This window comes from Populus euphratica, unplaced genomic scaffold (genome assembly GCF_000495115.2).
Source record: "Populus euphratica unplaced genomic scaffold, PopEup_1.0 scaffold31.1, whole genome shotgun sequence".
NCBI lineage: Eukaryota > Viridiplantae > Streptophyta > Magnoliopsida > Malpighiales > Salicaceae > Populus > Populus euphratica.
In genome coordinates this window covers 1,017,247-1,031,780 of record NW_011499850.1, presented here as the reverse complement: position 1 = coordinate 1,031,780, position 14,534 = coordinate 1,017,247, and the positions used below count along the sequence as shown (strand labels likewise).

Here is a 14,534-nt window from a genome sequence, read left to right as displayed (position 1 = left end):
TTTTTGGGTTAAAAACCTCCTTTTTTTTCATTTTAAAATTATATTTTTGTTTAAAATTAATTTTTTGTGTATTTAAATTATTTTGATGGATTAATATCAAAAATAAATTTTAAAAAATAAAAAATAAAAAAATATTATTAATACATTAAAAAAAAACAATTTAAATATCATCAATAACTAGCAATAAACTAAAAGCTGTGAGAAACTAGACAGAATACAGAATAGATGGCTTAAATACTTAAATTGACTCAGAGCTAGTTAAATAAGAGAAAGGGGACGCTAAACGTACAAAACAATGGGCGATAATCATCACGGAAGCAGAAGTCAGCACATTGATGATGAAAAGCTGTGCTCTGGTTCATACAAGTAAAAATGTAATGCGATAAAAAATGAAGTGTTCATCGCACACAAAGAAGGTCCCCGATCAATCTTCATCTGAGTAGTTGAACTTAATTGAGTGTGAATACAAATCAATCTGCCCTCCTCTGTATGTCCCGCGCTTCTTCTTTGTTTTTTCATGCCTAAAACCCCTGAGAGAGAGTGAGAGACAAAGGGTCAATGAGAGAATTACCAGAATAAGATCAAAAGGAATGGAATCCCACTTATCATTCTAAATGCACTATCCGTAATAGATACTGAATTACTGATAGTATCAACAACGAAGAGGTGTACCAAGTAGAAGAACAGCATGGGGCTGGGTGTAAAGTCTAGGGTTTCTTTGAGGTGCATTAAAAGAATAAAGAAGAAAAATCATAATGTGGAAGCCATCCCATAATCATTAACAAAATCATGCAATCTAAAAGAGCAACTCTAGCGATTGATCTAACATGTAAGAAAATTGTTCTTAATGTACAAATCCCCAAGATATTGAAATTGGAGGTATATACCTTTTTTTTTCTTTTTTCTTTTTTTCAATTTCAAGATTTTTTTCTTCAAAAACATAAAAAAGTAATGACCAACAAAAACCAAACCCTACTTTGATTCCTTAAAAGATCCTAGGTTAAGTTTAACAGCAATATTTGAATCAGTGTTTCATATTGAAAACTTGCTCAAAGTCAGAATTACTGGAAGAAAAGAGGTTCCTCAACTGAACTAGGTTTAGACTTGAGTTAGAATAGCCAAGCCACCAGTTTAGATCGAATCATTTACTTCCCAATTAAGTTATCGCTACAGTTTACTTGATGCAAAGAATGACAATGAGATAACAGGAACAACCTTTTGTTTGCGTATCCGAAAATAAAGATATAGAAATGCCATAACTACAAAGTGTACCTTCCTCTAACTTGCCCAAGAACTTCTTGTGCTTTTGCACCATAACCATCCTCGGCCCCATCCTACAGAGAGTTTATGGAAAATCTTAAAGAAAAGAAACCAATGAAGGACCAGAAAACTCAAAAACAAAAATGGAAAACTTGTCAAACCTTTGCCCAGTATGAATTATCTTTAAGCCTCTCATCAGAGAATACCACCTCATCAACTTTTACTCTTTGAAAATGTTTAACCGTCTTTGGCTGCAATGACATAGTTCCAGTCTAAGCATACACATAAAACCAACAATACACTTTAACATAATTATTCATGCTAATATAGAACATAACTATGGTATCATGAACTTCAACAAAAAATGGGCTTTGCTCATAAAAATGAGAATATTTCTGATGAGCCCATAGCTTAATCATCTCCTGAAAAATCAATTTTGTTCAAAACCTGGCTACACATAACTACTTCAGGTTTTAGTTCCACCACAATGGCAAATAGGTTTAAGCACATGTATACGGGAAACCTGGGAAACTTATAGCACTGGAACAATTTGAACATGCTGTTAATTGGGATTTAAAAGGAAACTCAGCTTCAGAATTTAAGGTGGAAGTAACAAGCTTCCCTAAATTAGGGTGCTCAAAACCATACCTCAACAGAACCATTCTTTTCCTTCATAGATTTCTGCGGTGCTGATTTCGCTCCATTTTTCTCAAGGTTCCCGTTCGCATAGACATTTTCCTTTAGTTCTTCTGAACTTTCTGTCTTTCTTCGTTTAGATTCTTCAATGGCTTTTTCATCAGCAGGCTGGGTGGCATCATCTTCAGAAGACAATCTTTTCCTCTTCTTGGAACTCTTATTGTCTTTGTCATTCACATCCTCCTTCAATTTCTTAGAGTCATCCTTTTCAGAATTTGATTTCCCTTCATCAAGCATCTCAGCAGACAAATTTTCAGAAAAAACAGCACCCTTCCTTTTCTTCTTCCCTTCAAATTTGATGTTCTTGTTGTCCAAAATACTGTCAGCACTTGCTCCTTGCTTACTCTTCGAGATATGTTGCTCTCCATTTCCAATAGTGGAATCAAAAAGCTTGTCTTTCTTTTTCTTCTTATCCTTTGGTTTATTATCTGTCTCAAAATCAGTTACTTTGTTTCCCTTGGAAGATGCCAAATCCTTAGATTTTTCTTCCATTGACACAGGCTCTGCCAGATGATGTCCAGCGTTATCATCTTGAGAATCGGATTCCAAGTTGCTTTTCTTCTTCCTTTTGTCCTTGCGTTTCTTATCAGGCAATTCACCAGCACCATTATCAGCAGGTTCCTTCAAAGCTTTGACATTGTCTTGTTCCTCTTGTCCATGAGAATCAGAATTCCTTTTCTTTTCCTTCTTCTCTTTCGACCTTACTTCAGTAGCCACTGTATCATTTGTTATGATCTCTTCAACACTCTCAGAATTGTTAACTTCATCACCAGCTCCTAATTGATTGTTTATAGCATCAGTATCACACTTCTTTTTCTTTTTAGTGACACCGTTCATCTGTATATCTACAGTTAAATAGAACTAGACTATGAGCTAGCACCAAAATCCACCCTATAAAGAACATTCTACGAACTATGTAGAAATACATGATATAGTTGCCTGCTCGACAAGCAATTTCATTTGGAGAATTAAACACACCTTGAACCTGATTGCTCTCAAACTTTTTGCTGGTATCATCACTACAAAAATACAGGAAGTTATGCGATTTGAGAATGGACATTCAAAGTTAACACTTAAATCAAGAAAATCCATTTGGGCAGTATATAGCTTGAATTCGAACCACATTCATTTCAGTCTGATGACTGGCAGAAACCTTGTGCACTCTTTTCATATCAAATCCAAGACACCATAACACCTTATGGGTAATCATAAAAAAATCCCTTTGTATAGCTCCACAATTGAAATTCACGGTCAACAAGAGATTACAAATTTGTTTTCTTAAAAAAAAAAAAAAATATAATCACCCTACCTTGTCTTCAAAAACTTGAAAAACACCTCCTCCAAATCAATCAAGGAATCAACACCCATATCATCTTTCTGCACAAAGAACACAACTTTCCACATTTAAAGCAACCAACAAAATCAAGTAACAAAACAAAGAACACCCAGAAAGCTACAGCACAGGACACCTTATCACATGAGGCTTCATTAATCTCAATCATCTCATATAGACCGGATACTTAAACATCAAACCAAATTCAGAAAAACTCATATGCATAAACACAAATTCAACACAAAACACTGACAAAAAAACAATCCTTTTCTCTTAACTAAAATTTTGCATAATTTGATAAACCAAGATATAGAAAGAGAGAATGACTAGTTTTGCTTTCTTGTACCTCAAATTTGGCTTCAGATTCGAACTTCTTTAATGTTTTGGAAAACCCACCAGTGTTTTCAAGATACTTAGCTATAGAATGAAGCAGAAGTGCCTTCTGCTCAGGCTTTAAAGTTTGGGTTTTGCTATTGTCCTTGTTGTTTTCTTGTTTCATGGTTGGTGGTGGGCTAGAGAGCAACAGCACTTGGCGAGGCTTAAATGATAATGGTTTGGGTTTATGTTCACTGTGCTGGCAACTGGGTTTATGCGCATGAAGAGATAGATTGCTAGGGTTTTGTTAGTTTTATACAGTCAAAGGAAGATGACTACCTGGGTTTGGGTCAGACAGAGCAATCAACCTCAACGGACAGAAGGGTTTAGAGAATGGGTTTGGTCGGGTATGGATGTTGGGGTTTAAGAGCCGTTGGATCAAGCAAATTAAAATATATTGTCTTGATTATAAATTTTGGTCCATCTAGTTTATCAATATTAATTGAATGGTCCCCTTAGTATAGAAAACGATTATATTCCCTTGACCCGTCAGACCCGATTCTAGAACTAGCATGAAAAGGGTTCAAAGCCATTGAAGTATTAAGTCGCACGAGCAGATGAATTATTTTTATTAAAATAATAATTATAAAATTATTTTTATTGAGTCGGATTTAGCTGGATTAACTATATCATTAAAATTTTAATTCAATTTCAAATTTTGATGAACTAACTATATTATTTAAAAATTTAATTAAGTTGAATAAGTTTAGTCAAATTAACATCTTATTTGGTTGATTAACAATTCATCCAAAGTAACCTTTAAATTTCCTAGATTAATCCACCGAGCTAGGCCAAGTGTAACGCCTATGCATTCTAGGACATACTCTTCAAATTACTCTAACATCTTTGTACGATTTGGAGTATCATGTCATATTTTGTCTTGCATATATATTTGGAAATGTGGGATTTAATAAAAAGTCAGGATCTTGCTTCAATATATTGTTAAGAAGTATATAACTATAATAAAACATAAATATTTATTGAGTTACCTTCTTCAATTTCAGCAACCCATAACCATGGTCTCTGGATGAAGATTGCTACAATGCAGAATCAGGGGTTATTAAACTCGGCTTATCCTAGTAAATGAATTGAGCAACCAACGCACAGTGTTTTGCTTTATTACCAAATGGAATGGACAGATCCTTAGGAGTTGTTTGGTATTTTTTGTTTTTAAAATGCAGGAGAAGAAGGGAGAAAGGAACACGAAAATTAGATTAGCGTTGGGCCAGTCCCACAGAGGCCCACATATTGAAAATCTTTAGGAGTTGCAACCTAGCAAATAAAGCCCACAACTCTCTCAAAAAACCCTAATCCTTTACTCTCATATATTTTACCTTTGAGCAGCAAAGACACCTTCACTTCTCTCTCTGAAGATAGCAGTCGCCACCATCAAGCCGACCAACAAGTAAATCTCTCAGTCTCTCCTATGTCTTTTTCTTCAGAGCTATCAATCATATCTCTTTTGTTGCTAAATCCTTATGTTTAAGTAATTCTTAATCACTTCTATTGGTTTTAGAAGCGAAAAAGGTAGAAACTCTGCTTCTCATTTGCCGAAACAAAAATCAAGAATATGCCCTCTTACAATGATTTCAAAAGGTTCTTCTTAGTTTTAGATTTTGAAATAATGGTTTTTGATATCATTCTATTGAATGATAGTGTGATTAAGCTATTTTGAAGGCCATCTATTGGGTTTAGAAGCAAAAAAAGCTAGAAAACTTGCTTCTAATTCTTCTGTAAGTTTAGAAGAGTTGCTTGCTTTTTATATTTTGATGTAAAGGATTGTTGTTATTTTTGCTTCAAATGCAGAATTTGATAGATTACTTTTATTTAGTTTGGGGTCATGCTTAGCTTTTGGAGTGCTGGGTTATTGACATCTGGTTGATTTTGATTATTACGTCTTGTGTATAGAGAGAGATGGGCGGGGAAGAAGTTCAGGTAGCGGTGCCAGAGTCTGTGTTGAAAAAGCAAAAAAGGAACGAGGAATGGGCATTGGCTAAGAAGGAAGAGAAGCTAGCTTTGAAGAAGAAGAATGCCGAAAATCGCAAGTTGATTTACAATAGGGCTAAGCAGTATGCCAAGGAGTATGATGATGAGGTAGTATACCGCATCATGTAATCTTTTATGTGCTGCTTTATTGATTGGTTTTGTGCTGAATTGGTACTAATTTGAATTCTGACTGTTTGGAATGCTTTTTTCTCTCATGATCAGCAAAAGGAGCTTATTAGGCTGAAGCGTGAAGCAAGACTCAAGGGAGGGTTCTATGTCAACCCAGAAGCTAAGCTATTGTTTATCATTAGGATCCGTGGGTAAGACTGTTGTGTTTACTTTAGCTTGTACCTCTTAATCTTAGTTTAATGTTACATTTGTTTAATGTGATGGATTCTATGACTTTCAGTATCAATGCCATGCACCCAAAGACAAGATCGATCTTGCAGCTTCTGCGTTTGAGACAGGTATGCCTCATTTCCAGTGACTTCCTTGATTCCATGAAAGTTTATATTTATTTTCATTAAAACGATATGCTAAATTTTGCACTGTAATGGTGGATGGTGCCTTAACCCCGACAAGTGTCAAGCTGAATTCTGTTCTATACGAGGCTCATAGGTTGAGGCATTTGTTTCACTTTTTCCTTTTCTTTTCATCAATTTTACTAAACAAATTAATAAAAATATCAACTAGAATGTGAAATATGCATCTATTCACATCTGTCTCTAATTAATGGTAATTCAGCTCAGGAATGTTTTTTCTTCATATAATTTGTAGTTTGATGTGTTTTTTGATAGGTGGGTGTTTGTTTAGGATGCTTAATGATTTCGATAATAAGGTCTTGCAATAATAATGTCAAAATGTCTTCGCTGGTCACAATTGAAGTGCAAAAGGATTTCTTCAGGCTGCAGATGTTTGCCATTAACAACTTTTTCCATGTTTTAATTAATGCATTCTCCTTTTTTTCTCAGAGATAAAATTACTCAAGCTAGTGCAATTATTTTCTTATGATAAGTTTTTTTAATGAGAAATTGATATGGAATTATTTTTTACTAAACACATTGCCTGGTCTTTTGTTTGCAGATATTTAATGGTGTATTCCTGAAAGTTAACAAAGCAACTGTGAATATGCTTCACAGGGTTGAGCCTTATGTGACATTTGGGTGTGTTTTCATCTCATGATTGTAATCTTATTTCATTGTCTTCTCATTCTGCTAAATTTCTTTACTGGGATATTAATGGTTTCAGGTATCCTAATTTAAAGAGTGTCAAAGAATTGATTTACAAGAGGGGCTTTGGAAAACTAAACCAACAGAGAATTCCTTTGACTGACAATTCAATTGTTGAGCAGGTCTGTAGGTTGAACATCGCTTGAGTTAATTGCTTTTCCAGAATCTGTTTTTGTAATGGGTGAGCTTGATTCCTTTTTGACTGCAGGGCTTGGGCAAGCATGGAATCATCTGCACAGAAGATCTCATCCATGAAATTATTACTGTTGGACCCCATTTCAAGGAGGCAAACAACTTCCTGTGGCCTTTCCAGCTGAAGGCACCACTTGGAGGCTTGAAGAAAAAGAGAAATCATTATGTTGAAGGAGGTGATGCTGGAAACCGTGAGGATTTTATCAATGAGCTAATCAGGAGGATGAATTAGGTTTTTATTACCTTGTTTTGATTCTCTTTTCATATTTTTGTTGATCAAAGTTATCAGAAATTGCCGTCGTGCTTTGTTTACGTTCAATGTTAGTACTTCTCCAGCAGACACAGGATGGTGGTCATTTGGTCTTTGAGTTATGTTTAATCTCTCCCTTTTGCCATAGAAGTTTTGCTAGCTTGTTACTTCATTACTGCTTTATTAAGCATCTGTATGAACTGTTCTAGAGACAATCCCAGAGGCAATAGTTCGCTTATTGGTCTTTGCTTTCATATCATACTTTTTGTACTGACCATGGTGCTGCCCTCAGTTGGTCTATCTCAGCAATATCTTGATACCTTGAGAAGCCATAGGATTTGCGGAAGATTTTAGTTCGTTATGCGTCATCAAGCCACCATTTTGTAGGAAATTGAGGTAATCTTGCCTCGCATGTGAAAGATTAGGTATCCGGCATCAACTCTATCTAGTAACAGATTTCACTTGAACTCCAAGTGCCCAACATGTTCTAGACTTAGCAGGTTTGGAGCTCTTATACTAGGTATTTTTAGATTCAATATCCACGACAGGGATTTTTACCATGTGCATATAATGGAAGGCAGCAGCCGAACCATCTTACGAATTACGCTGATGCAGGAACACGATGTCAGCTGGACCTCTAGTTTTTTAGAAAGGTAACAAGCTCTTCAAACGTGGCACTACTATATTAGACAGGACTCACAGACCACGAAGCAGGAAAGGAGCTGTCAGAATCAAATGGTGCTTTATACACCTGTTAACTTCTGTGCCAGGGCATAAGTGGTCAAGAACCCTCTTCGTTATTAAAACCAGCATACTCTTAGTTATAAAAACCAGCATGACCCAAGACTTAAGTCCATTCACCCAGGTTAGTTGGATCAACCTGGCTGGCCTATGTAAACCAGTATTGGTCTTGTTTAATTCAAAATATGTTTTTCTTCTTTTAATAAAATTAAAAAAAGGTTAAAACATGTTGAGTCTTTTTTAAAGAAAAAGTTAAACCGGGTTTTCTATAGGTTTTGACCGGATTGTGGGTTGATTGTGTTTGAATAAATAAAATTTCCACCTGCTTCTACAATGCCCTGTTGTCCCCACATCGCCGGTGCCAGACCATGCTTTTGCTCTGCCCCAGCAACGCTAAGAATGCATAGCCCACATGTAACTCCTATACTACCAAGATTGACACAGCACTTGATAACTCCACCTTTACGAGTTCTGATCCCTCTCCAATTCACGAACATGAAAGAGTGAATCGTTAAGCATGTCAACCTCAACAAGAATCAAGCGGCCCATGCATTCCCAAAAATAGTGAAACCTTTCCATTCCTTCTGTGGTGAGGTATGACCTCCAGTACATTAATGTCAAAGCATTCTTTATCAACGTCAAAGTATGCAGATGTCCTTTCTGGACAGCCAGTGAATGGCACCCTTCCAACACACGATAATCAAAACCATTAGCGATTGATGCACTGAAAGTATCACCTGATAGACCTCAAATACTTCTCTCAGAGGAAGATATACCTATTTGATTAGTGTGAGGAACAACAAATGCAAGATCTTGATCCTGCTATTTGTCAATTAAATTCCAAAGACAAATAACTTTGAAATGAAATGATTTTGGAGGATCAAAAGCTAAACTAACACCAACAATACAACATCTGCTGCCGGAAGACACTTTACAAGGTGAGAGAAACTCAGCCAATTTCCTGGTTGTAGGGTTGCAAATGAAGTGGCAGCAGAGTCATTCAATTATCTGGTAGAGCTGCAAGGTAGCAAACCATTACAAGACTGGTAATTTTAACAACTGGGGTGTTTAAAAATTCAGGAGAAGGAAACTCTAGATGGTTATCATATAACCATGGAAAGAAGAGGCCTGAGAGTGCAGTATTTGTGTTCTTGAAGTTGTGGTTACAACAGAACTGAGTGCTTGATACGAGGAGAAGCCAAGGTTTGCGAACATACTTGAATTTGACTATAAATTTTACTGGCAGCCGTAGCAAGATTTCTGTTAGTACATCTTCACGCCCTGCAATTTTCTCACAGCTGATGTGATATTCTTTCTTGAAATTTTTCAACTATTAACTTGTCTTTCAATGTCTAATACTGTTGATTGATTTGTTCAAAGCGTGTCCTGATCAGGGAATAAAGGTTGAGAGATAAAGGGAACAGGCTAGGAAAGAAGGAAATGTAGAGGAAACAACTAGCCGACAAGGTGTGGTGAGATCCCTTTAAGATTCCTTGCTGGGTGGATTGTGCTCGCATGCTGCAAAAACCTGACTGCACATATAATTCAAGATGGATTTTATTGATCTTTAAAAGATATGGAAATTGAAATGAAAATATAAATATTGTTTCTTGTAACCTCATTTTGGTTAGGTTGAAGTCCAAGAATTGTGTGCTCATTGTCACAAGTCTTCAAACATGAGAAATAAAATTTGCATTAATCCTCATTTAACGTTGACGTGTTTTATACTTCTATTAGACTCGTTCGGACATGGTCTGAACACAACTTATAACTTCTGATTGAAGGTGTTTTTAGAACTGGGATAGAGGCTCTCGTTTAAAGGTTTTTTTAAGTTTAAAAATATATTAAAATAATATTTATTTATTTAATTTCTAAAAAATATTTTTAATATTAATATATTAAAACGATGTAAAAATATAAAAAATAATTTTAATAATTTTTTTTTTAAATTAAAAGAACGTGATTTATACAGAATTTTCGAAAAAAAAATTGAAAGAACGTGATTTATACAGAATTTTCGAACAGGTTCTAAATTAAAAAAATTAATTTATAATTGATCTAATTTAACCAAATTGACACCGTAAATTTGTACCAATTAATCAAGTGAAAATCTAATTTAATTTATATTTTTTTAAAATAGTATAATTATAATATTTTTATAAAAAATTAAAATTATATTTTTTAAATTAATTTAAATTAACTTGTTTAACCTACTGAGTGTTAGGGTAATTAGATAGGTTTAACAACTTTGTTAATTTTAAGATACCAATGGTGATTTACAGTTATTCAAAATCATTTTATAACATTGACATCCACTAAATATAGAAGCAATACGTGTAGTGTTGTGCTTCTCTGCAGCTAAGAACAGCCATTCCTTGCTGTTTAACAATAACTACGAGTACAAGGCCTATACTCCCACGTGCCTTGAATCTGTGCTTTTAACCAAAAATGAGGCAAGAGGAGAGAAAATAGTAGAAGGAAGCTGAGGGCTGTCAATGTTCATGGAGGCAAAAAATTAAGAGCAATTAGAGAAGGAAGTGACAGGAGAGAAGAAAGGTTCATCTACTAGGGGTGTTGAATATCCAATGGCAAAGATGTTGATACGTGTATAAATCGTTAGTGATAATAGTAGTAATGGTAATGAGGATGAAGAAAGCAAGGCTGGTGCTCAAGATCATGATGGTGTTCTTGCCTTCTCTAGATCAGTTCACAAGATTGACTCCTCACTACTGGAGTGAAACTCGAAGACAATGGAGATTATAAGAATGGATGTAGTTATATGTATTCTGTAATTTCTGAGGTGAATCAACGGTAATGAGCATCTGCAGTAATAACTGTTATGTATGATTTTACTGCTGTGCTTTTATTTGATTGCTGTCATGTAGGCAGTTTCCTTCATAGAAGTAAATTATTTGGGGTACAAGTTAACACAATGGAGAAGACTCGTAAGTAAATAGTGAAACCATTGTTCAATAGACATGGCATTTAATTTGGTGAGGATACAGGGGCAGAAATGGTGCCCATGGGAGGGGACGATAACAGCTACTTAAATAATCATGGCACAAGCTTTGACCTTTCTTATTCACCTTGTGGTTCACACTCCTCGCACATGTAGATCAATCAATGCACTCTTGCAACTTTTACATTGAGATCCACTCTTCACATGCAATGGTAGTATTAAGAAACCCTACCCATATCTTAGTTCTTGATTTTCTTCGTACGTCCATGGCTTCTGAGATGGTCCACAAGCTTGTCCACATACTTGTCTTGTCGATCTTTGTCAGCAAACAACGGTTTCATCTCCTTGACCTTGTCCCTGTAAATCTTCCCTTCTTCCTTCTCCATCACCAATCTCAAGGACTCAGCAACTGAATCCCTTGTGAAATATCCGTTCTTCTCATTCCTTGGTATTGAATACCCCATTTTCTTATCCTCCAAAACCCTTGCATTGATCCCCTGGTCAGCCAAGAATGTCAAGAGTATAAGAGATCTGGCATGTTGGAGTGCCTCCACCACAGAGCTCCATCCAGAATGAGTCAAGAATCCACCTACGGAGTCATGAGCTAAAATCTTGAGCTGAGGAGCCCAACTAGTCCAGACCAAACCTTGCGCTCTGGTTCTCTCCTCGAACCCTTCTGGCAGCTTGATCAACTCGGTATCAGCTGAGCCTCTATGCTTCCTTAGCACCCAAAAGAACGGGAGACCAGATAGTTCTAACCCTAGAGCTATCTCAGTCAGCTCAACCTGGCTTGGTTTTGCTTCGCTGCCAAATGCAATGTAAACTACAGAACCTTGCTTTTGCTTGTCTAGCCAATCTTTAATTGATCTCCATGCTTCATCTTCCACCCCTGTATCATATACTGTAGTGGCAAGAACACCAACTGGTATAACTGGTTTTCCATGAATTTCTTCAAGTAGTTGCAACCATTCTGGTTCAAATTCCATGCAGCTCCTCACAGCTATCATATCACAGCCTTTTATACCTTCCTGGGTACGATATAAATCGGAAACAACATTCCCAGCTAGACTCTGATAAAAAATCCTCAAAACCTCGAAAAGTCTGAAGACCACATTGGTAGGAAATGGAACCCACTTGGGAGGGACAGTAAAATCTTCTGGTTTTGATCGATCATCAATACCAGAAGCTGGCTTGACATAACTCAGCATTGCTGCTGTGAATATGCTGAAGAAAACACTTGGAATGCCAAAACTCATGGCGATATCTGGTAGCCAATATGGGGCAAAATCAAAAAGTATGCAATCAAGATCATCACAAGTTTGAAGAAACTTGGACAAGGGTTCTTTGAGGTCGTCACAGGCTTGTTTTAGGTACTGGACTTTGTCGTATGGGACATCAGTGGTTGCCTCGGCACCTTTAGGTAGGTTTTCCACTTGAGGCAATGACAGCCTGACGAAAGTTATCAGAGGTGATATACTTGGATGGAGTTTGGGGAGACGATCAGTGTTTCTAGGGGTGGAAATGAAGGAGATTTTGTGACCCTTTTGAGCTACGAGTTTGGCAAGCTCTAAATATGGAATCATGTGACCAAAGGCTAGCCATGGAAACATGGCGATGTGAAGCTTTGAGCTACCAGCCATGGGTGATCTGGTTCTTGTCTACATTCCAAAGACATAGAGCACCTTAAATACCAAAGGCAATTATTATGGCAATAAACAGAAGTGCAAAAAACGCTTCTCCAGCAAGAAAATGATTTTTTTGGACAAGAATGCCCTTGCACATTTTATTAAATTACAATGATATCATGTGCATAAATTCTTTATTTTTTTTCTTACCTCCATTTTATACACTGTTCTTCTCCCTCTGCATCCCCTCCAAACTTAGAGACGGAGGAGAACTAACCGTGTAGAGGAAAAAAAACAGATAAAGAACTGTGATTTCATGGAAAAATATCTGTGCTCTTCATCTTCCTTTGAAAGGTTAATTTTTTTGTTTTTGTATTTTATTCCATTATTGAGAGTACAGCTCGCATAAAACGGATCTTATATGATTCATAGAAAGACGAACAGCACTGGTTAGGAAAATTGCAGTGTCGATTGGTCCACATTACCAAATAATTCCACGGGAATCATCAAATATTGTCTACATATTTGAATTTTGAAGATAAATTTGGAACATTTTTTGGACTCTTTTTCTCAGAGTCGACAAACAAAGATACGAGACCTATGATTTAAGGCTTTGCTATAATAAAATTACGCAAACATCTGACTTCTTAGAGAAGAAAATAATCTTATTTGAAAATACTTGGTTAAAGTTGGCGTCAATGCATGATGAGATGTCACATTTCATCTCGCAAATAATCTTATTTTATTTTTTTATGGTAAATCAAAACTGATTTTTAGTGTATTTTCCCAGTGGAATAATCGGATGCAGGCCTTTTTTTTTGGAAGGAATAGCAAGATAATGAAGTTTCGAGATGGGCTGGGGACTCTGGAGAGCCATGCCAACGTCCAAGGCAGTGATAGCATTTTAAATCTTTGCCATTCTCTCTCTTTTCTTGATTTACACAAAAAATAGGCTTGTTAAACCTTAGGGCACACATCATGTATTATCGGAATGAATTTATTATACTTTATTCATAATTAAATTATGATAAAAAATAAACATTATATAAATAAAAATCAGTGATATTAATTTATTATTTCATACGGTAATGTTCTTAAATATTTCTAATTAACTCTGAACAAGAAAAATACATGAATTGATCCCGTAGTACTTTAAATCCTTGCCAATTATATATGTATTATTTTTCATGTATACACCTCAGATGTATATTAATATTTATCAAAATCTCTTACTTAATAAATAATTAATAAGATAAAAAAACTCTATACCGTGGATACACAGGCACCCACCTACTCCAAATTAAGAAACTCAGTTTATTAGCGAACTTCATCAGAGCTGTGAGTAATATCTTATCTGTCCTTGATTTAGGTACCGTTTAGTACTGTGGTTAGATAGAATTGTGTCTCGTTATAATCACTATTTATAACCCTGTGATAAATATTTTTAAGACAGATTTTCGAGATGGTTCCACTATTTTGTACCAGCAATTCTTGTTATATTTGGTAGTATAATAGTGATTATTTTTTAAATAATTTTTATATTTTTAAAAAATATTTTTTAATAATAACATATCATAACATTCAAAATATATAAATTATATTAAATTTTAATAAAAATATAAATTAAACCGTGTTCCAAACATCCATACTATGCTTTTCACTTTTATACGCCTCTTGCCAAGAGAAAGGGAAAAATTAAGGGCCCACCCAATTTGTTATTTACTTCCTTCAGCTCAGGTAGGAGTTTTTAATATCTCTCTGGCAATCTGTATTAATTGGTACTGTCTTCACATTAATATTGACTGTATTGTTTATTAATTCACAGGTTTCACGTGAATATTGACTCTATTGTTTATTATACCTGATAAAAAATTTTAATTTTTTATTA

At 35.5% G+C, this 14,534-nt stretch overlaps 3 protein-coding genes across 5 annotated transcripts; 1 reads left to right on the top strand and 2 right to left on the bottom strand.

The window, feature by feature from the left end:
* Window positions 1-209: 209 nt before the first annotated feature.
* On the bottom strand, window positions 210-4,005 carry LOC105120954 (suppressor protein SRP40-like). 2 transcript variants are annotated; one of them, XM_011019400.1, is made up of 7 exons: window positions 3,636-4,005; window positions 3,266-3,333; window positions 2,935-2,975; window positions 1,909-2,801; window positions 1,422-1,511; window positions 1,273-1,334; window positions 210-530 (listed from the first exon to the last, which is right to left on the bottom strand). In XM_011019400.1, the coding sequence occupies exons 1-7, from the start codon at window positions 3,786-3,788 to the stop codon at window positions 425-427; spliced, it is 1,413 nt and encodes a 470-aa protein (XP_011017702.1). In that variant the 5' UTR covers window positions 3,789-4,005; the 3' UTR covers window positions 210-424. The 2 variants fall into 2 exon arrangements, with proteins under 2 accessions (XP_011017702.1, XP_011017703.1); XM_011019401.1 differs by having other exon boundaries at window positions 1,909-2,732.
* A 952-nt stretch (window positions 4,006-4,957) lies between these two features.
* Window positions 4,958-7,576, top strand: LOC105120953 (60S ribosomal protein L7-2-like). 2 transcript variants are annotated; one of them, XM_011019398.1, is made up of 7 exons: window positions 4,958-5,069; window positions 5,573-5,758; window positions 5,873-5,970; window positions 6,060-6,117; window positions 6,734-6,813; window positions 6,899-7,001; window positions 7,088-7,576. In XM_011019398.1, exons 2-7 carry the CDS (start codon window positions 5,579-5,581, stop codon window positions 7,301-7,303), a joined length of 735 nt encoding a protein of 244 aa, XP_011017700.1. In that variant the 5' UTR covers window positions 4,958-5,069; window positions 5,573-5,578; the 3' UTR covers window positions 7,304-7,576. The 2 variants fall into 2 exon arrangements, with proteins under 2 accessions (XP_011017700.1, XP_011017701.1); XM_011019399.1 differs by having other exon boundaries at window positions 4,994-5,069; window positions 5,563-5,758.
* Window positions 7,577-11,012: 3,436 nt separating this feature from the next.
* LOC105120952 (UDP-glycosyltransferase 91A1-like) lies at window positions 11,013-12,707 on the bottom strand. The gene is made up of 2 exons (XM_011019397.1): window positions 11,264-12,707; window positions 11,013-11,230 (listed from the first exon to the last, which is right to left on the bottom strand). The coding sequence occupies exons 1-2, from the start codon at window positions 12,659-12,661 to the stop codon at window positions 11,222-11,224; spliced, it is 1,407 nt and encodes a 468-aa protein (XP_011017699.1). The 5' UTR covers window positions 12,662-12,707; the 3' UTR covers window positions 11,013-11,221.
* Between the last annotated feature and the right edge of the window lie 1,827 nt (window positions 12,708-14,534).

Excerpts from the sequence above, each read along its gene's own strand:
- LOC105120954 (XM_011019400.1), bottom strand. The coding sequence starts at position 3,788 with ATGAAACAAGAAAACAACAAGGACAATAGCAAAACCCAAACTTTAAAG. Across the intron at positions 2,976-3,265 it reads TTCAAGTTTTTGAAGACAAG|TGATGATACCAGCAAAAAGT; the intron begins GTAGGGTGATTA and ends GTATTTTTGTAG. Across the intron at positions 1,335-1,421 it reads ATAATTCATACTGGGCAAAG|GATGGGGCCGAGGATGGTTA; the intron begins GTTTGACAAGTT and ends AACTCTCTGTAG.
- LOC105120953 (XM_011019398.1), top strand. The coding sequence starts at position 5,579 with ATGGGCGGGGAAGAAGTTCAGGTAGCGGTGCCAGAGTCTGTGTTGAAA. Across the intron at positions 5,759-5,872 it reads CCAAGGAGTATGATGATGAG|CAAAAGGAGCTTATTAGGCT; the intron begins GTAGTATACCGC and ends TCTCATGATCAG. Across the intron at positions 6,814-6,898 it reads GAGCCTTATGTGACATTTGG|GTATCCTAATTTAAAGAGTG; the intron begins GTGTGTTTTCAT and ends TAATGGTTTCAG.
- LOC105120952 (XM_011019397.1), bottom strand. The coding sequence starts at position 12,661 with ATGGCTGGTAGCTCAAAGCTTCACATCGCCATGTTTCCATGGCTAGCC.